General features: G+C 48.8%; 1 protein-coding gene across 1 annotated transcript; it reads left to right on the top strand.

The window, feature by feature from the left end:
- Window positions 1-1,698: 1,698 nt before the first annotated feature.
- On the top strand, window positions 1,699-6,682 carry LOC132244867 (uncharacterized). The gene is made up of 2 exons (XM_059717521.1): window positions 1,699-2,030; window positions 5,330-6,682. The coding sequence occupies exon 2, from the start codon at window positions 5,654-5,656 to the stop codon at window positions 6,680-6,682; it is 1,029 nt and encodes a 342-aa protein (XP_059573504.1). The 5' UTR covers window positions 1,699-2,030; window positions 5,330-5,653.
- Window positions 6,683-7,136: the final 454 nt, after the last annotated feature.

Below are 7,136 nucleotides of genomic sequence, written 5' to 3'. Positions count from 1 at the left end.
AAACTCGAGTTGGACCCAGCCTGAGTGTGTGACTCTCTCCTTGAGGTAAATTGGACAAGCCTCCGGGGGCACGAAACTAGCAGTTTGTGCAACACAGAGAGAACTACAACTCCCCACCACCACAAACCGCACCTGTGGTCCCACTATTGGCCCCTTGAAGGTACATATCATATACCACAAACAATGCTCGCATCCAAAGGGGTGTGATGGTGAAGCCTAAAGAGCTTGCCCAGGCTTCCCCAGCAGAGACGGGGAGGCCTGGCCAGGGACAGAGTGCACATGCCCTCTCATCTGTCCCGGCCTCCCCTGGCACACTACCTCTATGCAAATCCCAATTTGATCCTGCTCAAGGACCTGGCCTTGGGTGCTGGGGACCACGGCCCCAGGAGCTGAGCTTCCATGCTGGGCTCTGGGCTCCCTTCCTGCAGCACCATGACCACCCTGGTCAGGGCCCTGCTCGTCCTGGCCCTGCTCCCCCACAAGTGCTTGGGGCAGGACTGGGGCTGGCAGCAAGGGTAGAGTCAGGAACCCTGGTGCCCAGTGCCAGGTGGCCCAGAGCCAGGTTGGGGCAGGTGAGGGGGGCTCCTGGAGGCTGTGGGGAGAGATGTGCATCCCACGGACAACCCCCTGCTCCCCACAAGCAGTCCAACCCCAGCCCTGACCCTCCAGCCTCAGCTTAGGCCACACCACCCCTCTGGGCCACCTCTAGCCCCAGCTCCTTCTCCCACGGCCCAGCCCCTGCAGCTTCCCTGCCACCAGCACCCTCTGCCACTGAGGCTCTTTCCTGGGCCTGTCTCCAGGAGCGGGAGGTGCTGGACTGTGAGGGGACCTTGTGAAGGTCAAGTGAGGCAAATTCAGAGCCACAAACACCTGATATCTGCTGGCACCTTCTGGCCCCACCAAGGCTGGTGTGGTAAAAATGTCTCATGATCCCTTATGCAAGCTGCACAAGGCCTTACGGCTGAGTTGTGGGCTGCTTTTTCTCTTTTTTTTCCTCCTGCAATAGATAAGCAGTGTCATAATAAGAAACAGTCTAGGCAACGCTCGCTTTGTGATAAGGCTCAAGGCTTCTTGTTAGAACACATAGATTAATGCTTACTCTGCACATAAATTTTGTAAACATCATACTCGCTCATTGCCCTAGAGTTACACCAAGACATGAGGTTACTAAGGGGGGCCCACAGTTCAGAACTGCGCATGCGGCAGGCCTTTTGCCACAGTTCCGTTTTAGGACTACGCATGTGGTAAAAATATAGCATAATCTATATTTTCCTGCTTTTATAATTGCTTCTGCATATTTTCATAATTGCTTTTGCTAAGGCATATATGCTAATGATAGATTTACGAGTAGCACAAAAAACTTCTGCAGACAGAGCCAGGAACAGATGCAATAAATAACTCCTTACGAGAGATAAGAGAAGAGGGGCAGGGAAGATGCTGAGGTGGAGAGACCAGACCCTGACCGAAGGATGACCGCGAGGGGCTTAAGAACTGCCCCTGGGAGGGGATTTAAGATGTAAATGAGACATGTATGTAAACCGTCTTAGAACATGTAACTGCTAGACATACGATGCAAGACGTAATGCTAAGTCTGCCAATAACTGCACGATACGTTGAAATCTATTGTTTACCTTGGCTATAAAAAGACGTTTCAGACCAAGTTTGTGGTCGACCTTGATCTGAGTGGCACAACTCCTGGGTCGGTCTGTTTCCAAACAAATAAATCTGAAATTGGACCTAGCCTGTGTGTGACTCTCTCCTGGGGTGGATTGGACAAGCCTCCAGGGGCACGAAACTAGCCGTTTGTGCAACAATTTGGCGAGCCAGGCAGGAGAGGCTCTTGGCCTACCCTGGGGTCAACGACAGAAGCGGGAAAGGTGTCTGTGAAGTGCGCACCAGACTGATTTTGGAGTCTGTCACGGTCACTGGGAACGTGAGTCGGGACACCCAGGAGGTTAAAAGGCTCTCCACTGAATGAGTCACCCAGGCTGAGCAGGGTCCGAAGAGACGGTGCCAGGGTGTTGGCAGGAGTGAGTATTCGCTTTCCTTGTGTCATTTGAATAGTCTCTCGGGGATTTTGGAATTTTGGAACGTTCAGTATATAAGTCTGAACATTAGCCCTGGGGACTTTGTTTAGAGTGATTTTGTTTTAGTGTTCAGCAAATAGGTCCGAATATTGGTTGACACAATGGGTTCGGGTAGCTCCCGGGAAGAAAACTCTGCAACCGCTTTAGGATGCATGCTAAGGAACTTTAGTAAATTCAAAGGAAATTACGGAATAGAGATGTCAAAGGACAGATTGATTACTTTCTGTCAATTGGAATAGCCGTCGTTTGAAGTGGGGTGGCCGGATGTCAGTTCTTTTGATGTGAAGTTGGCTAATGCAGTGTTAGGTGTGATAACAAGGGACGGTCATTGGGATCAGTATCCGTATATAGATTGCTGGATGAGTGCTGTGATGAATCCCAGTCCCCCATGGATTCAGAAGTGTAAAGAAAAAATGTGTAAGATGTTATTGGCAAAAGACGCTGGGAGAAAGCCCCGAGTCCTCTCTGATTCTGATAGTGAGGGAGATCTGACTCAAGGGTTAAGGCGCTGGGATGAGGCTAAAACACCACCGGACACAGACCAAACGGATCGGGAAGAGATAGCTGACACAAGCCGTTCTAAAAACACCTCCCCCATATGAGGAAAAAGCTGCAAAAGACTGAGGGGGGGACTAGAAAAACGCCTTTCAGAACTTGTAGAGATTGCATATAAAGTTTATGGGAATCGTGATCAGGTGGCAGAGAGGAGAGAGGAAAAGCGTGGACAAAGACAGATGGCAATGCTAGCAGCTGCCTTGGGCAAAAGCGCAGACATTGGCGGGCGATGGAAGGAGAAACCTGAGGGGGGGGAGAAGACTGGAAAAGGCCGACCTAAGCCTGACGAATGTGCATATTGCCGAGAGAAAGGAATACTGGAAGAGGGATTGCCCTAAGCTGAAGGACAAACGGAGGAAAGCTCAGCAGGGGGGCCGCCAGAAGCGGGTGGACTCCTCGGGGAAGATACTAGCTGAAGGAGACTGAAAAGCCCCCTTTAGCTAAAGAAAGCGGAAAGCATGTGACTGTAGAAGGTATAGAGGGAAGACGAACTAGATTGCCTGTATGCAAGCCCCTCCTCACAAAAATTGGGAATAATATGTTAGAGCATGCTTTTATCGTTTCACCCGCCTGTCCCGTAGCTCTCTTGGGGCGAGATCTACTAACAAAACTCCAAGCTGAAATCTTCTTCCGTGAGGATCAAATTGTGATGCAGCTACCCGTGAAGCAGGGTTCAAATTACCAAATAGTCCTCAGGGCAGCTGAAACTGTGTCAGAAGCCAAAGGAATTGAGATTTTAGAGAATGTTGATTCATGTGTGTGGGCAGATGGAACTCCTGCCCGGGCAAAATACGTAAATCCAGTCAAGATTCCTCTAAAGGAGGGAGAGGGTCCTGTGTGTGTGAGACAGTATTCGCTGAAGAAATCCACCCGCGCAGGTTTGAAGCCGCTGATTGAAAAATTCAAGCAGTATGGGTGGTTAATAAAGGGATCATCCCCCTTTAACACCCCGATCCTGGGTGTGCCCAAAGCAGATGGTGCCTCCTTCAGGTTAGTGCAAGACTTGAGAGCTGTAAACAAAAAGGTTTTAGTGAATTATCCTATGGTCCCAAATATACACCCCATGGGGTTCCCCAGATCCTCGGAGGAGAGGCAGGGAAATTCTTAAACCCCTCCAGACAATCCAGATATGAAATCTTTCTCCTATCTAATCCAGGCCTCACCTTCAAGCACACCACTGCTTTGAACCCAGCCACCCTGATACCAGAACCGGGACCTCCGTGCCATGATTGCTTAGAGGTATTGACTCAAACAGTACTAATCCGTCCTGACTTGACAGACGACCCACTCGAGAACCCAGAGGAGGAGTTCTTCGTAGATGGTTCAAGTAGTGTAATACATGGCGTGCGGCATACAGGGTGTGCTGTGGTAACCTTAACTGAGACTGTATGGAAAGAAAAACTCCCTGCAAACTGGTCAGCAAAGGCAGCGGAGCTCACTGCCCTGACACGTGCATTGGTATTAGGAAAAGACAAAAGAGTGAACATTTTTACAGATTCGCGCTATGCCTTTGCCACTGTACATGCCCATGGGTTGTTGTGGAAAGAACGTGGGTTCATCACGGCCTCTGGACAAAAGATTGCAAATGGGCCACAGATTGTAATGCTATTGGAAGCCCTCCGGCTACCGAAAGAGGTGGCCGTGGTGCATGTTAAAGCCCATGGCAAGGCTGCAGACGAGCGCCAGAGAAGGGGAAATGCGAAGGCTGACGTAGCAGCCAAAGAGGCAGCACAGATGGGAGGAGAGGCAGTGTTTCAGGGCTCGGCCCATGGGGTGCCCTTTTACTCAGAAGATTGTAAAGCAAAGTATGGCCCAGGATCAGATAAGCTAGCCGCAGAGCTCAAGGCTATTAAGAACCCTCAAGGATGGTGGATTGTACCCAGAGGAAAAGTATTAATACCTCGATGCTTATTGGGAGAGATACTCCACCGGTTACATTATACCACTCACATGGGGGGCAATGTGATGGGAGACTTGTTAACTCGTCAAATGGTGGCTCCAGGACTTTATTTGGAAGCCCAGAGAGTGGTCTCTCAGTGCCCGACCTGTCAAAAGGTAAACCCAAAATCTACAAGACCACCAGCCCCTATGGGAGGAAGACCGTGGGCCCATTATCCCAGACAAGCTTGGCAGATTGACTTCGCTGAACTTCCAAAGTCTGGTCGTTACCGTTATCTGCTAGTATTGGTTGATAAACTAACTGGATGGGTGAAAGCGTACCCCACAAGAATGGCTACCGCATCCACAGTGACACGGGTACTACTCCATGAGATAATACCGCGATTTCTGTTGCCTGGATCCATTGAGTCAGATCAAGGAAGTCATTTTGTGGGGAAAATAGTGCAGGAAGTGTCCAAAGCTTTAGATATCACATGGAAACTCCATGCTCCATGGAGACCCCAGAGTTCAGGTCAGGTGGAGTGCATGAATAGAACACTGAAGGCTATGCTAACGAAAATCTGTATTGAGACTCATTTGAAATGGCCGCAGGCACTCCCACTGGCTTTAACTCGTATTCGTAGCACACCACGTAGAGGGATTAAATTGTCACCTTTTGAATTAATGTTTGGTATGCCTCCCAGAGTCTTGCCAGCGGGGTGGAGGGAACAGGTTACTGTGGATTTGGGGAAATCCGAAATTTGAAAACATGTTATCGCCTTGCAGTCTGTTTTGTCTTCCCTACACAGGTTTGCTGCACCCTTCCAGAGCCTCCCGCTTGATGCACCGATCCACAACTTTAAACCGGGTGACCAGGTCCTGGTACAGAAGTGGAGAAAGAATCCTCTTGCGGAAAGGTGGGAGGGACCCTACCAGGTGCTGCTGACTACACACACAGCTCTTCGCTTATCAAACAGCGATAAGTGGACCCATTGCTCGAGGGTGAAGCCTTTTCATCAGGAGGACACCAACTCCCAGGGTGTGGTCACTCCGGAAGCTGATAACACCCGGGAACAAGAAGCCAACAAATGGAAAAGTGAACCTGCTGGAGATTTAAAGTTACGCTTGCAAAGATGTGGGCCCTAGTCTATTTGTTGAAGCTCTTGTCCCTTTTAGGTATATCAAACCCAGCTATTATGCCCACCTGTTGTAAGTGTCCCCAAAACGGGGGTGGAACCCTCACTGAGGCTAACTACAAACTTTCAAAGTCTACAATACTTAGTGCCCTCCTGCAACCCATTTCCCGGTGCTGCCCGTGTCGAGAAATTATAATTCAATCCGGCGATACAACACCGCTGTGTGTAAAGCCAGACCCAGAAATCTGGTCTGCAATTCTCAAAGATTGGCCTTCAAGCCTTCAACCTGTCAATAATATATGGGAACCTAAAGGCACACCTACAAATACATGGGTGGGAAATTCATGGGTGGCCCTTCTGAAAGACTCAGCTCGGGCTCTAACTAACGAAAGTTGTCTTTTGTGCGCACTTACTCCTGTTTCTAGTGATGAGAGAGTCCCTTTCTTGCCTATCCCCCTCAATAGAACTGGTATAGTCTCAGATTGGGGTTTTAACCGGAATTTCTCTTTGCGATATAATGGTTCTGGGAGAATTATGGTGGCAAAAGTTACTGGATCTATTTGCATTTCCCAACACGGAAGTGGATTTAAAGTGGGACAGTCAAGGTGCAAGGAAACATGGATTTCTAAGGAAATCGCCCCCTGGGAAGGTGCATGGACATGCGCAAATGTCTCATATAACAATTTTGACAATTGTAACTGCCTATTGAGTAAGGAGTGGATTTCAGTTTGGGGCATTAATTGTACCCACTATCGAAATGGTACCAAGGTGAATGGGAGTTCAACAAAAAGAAGCTCACTAACTCTAACTTTAAAGAGCTCTCGTTCCACCATCACAAATGAAGCCTGTGGGCTATGGTGGATTTGTGGGCGATGGGCATATAAACAGCTTCCCGCCAATTGGGCTGAGACTTGTTATTTGGGGGCTTTAATTCCGGGTGTTTGGATAACACAACCCAAAACTCATCGAGCCAAACAAAATACTGATGTTTCTTTTAAGGACATTACAGCAGGGGGAGCCTTCTGACCATAATGCTCTGTGAGTAGTTCAAAATTATCCTGAGATCTGGCCACTTCAATTTACAAGGGATGGGGAGAAATGAGAGATGGGCTAAAGGTGAGCAACACAAATGATAAAAGGAAGGCAACTTAGATGAGGAAAAGTTGAAAGAAATGGGCATATTTTTCTTGCCGAAAAAGATGAGTAAGGTGGGGGTATGATAACAGTCTTCAAATATTTGAAGTGCTACCCTAAAGAGGAGGGAGAAGAACTTTCTCCCACAGTGCAGAGAGTAGGGAAGGTAGCCATGACTTTAAAGTGCAGCAAATTAGTTTAGAGTGTGTATCAGGAAAATACTTCCTAGTGGAACAGACTGCCTAGTGATGTTGTGGAATCTCCTTCATAGGAAGTGCTCAGGAAGGGTTAGATGAGCGCCGGCTGAGGAGTAGCAATGCCTGGATTACGTTCTGAAGGGAATCCC

This window comes from Alligator mississippiensis, chromosome 14 (assembly GCF_030867095.1).
Source record: "Alligator mississippiensis isolate rAllMis1 chromosome 14, rAllMis1, whole genome shotgun sequence".
NCBI lineage: Eukaryota > Metazoa > Chordata > Crocodylia > Alligatoridae > Alligator > Alligator mississippiensis.
The sequence above is the reverse complement of the archived record's forward strand: the minus strand, read 5'-3'. Positions and strand labels throughout refer to the sequence as shown.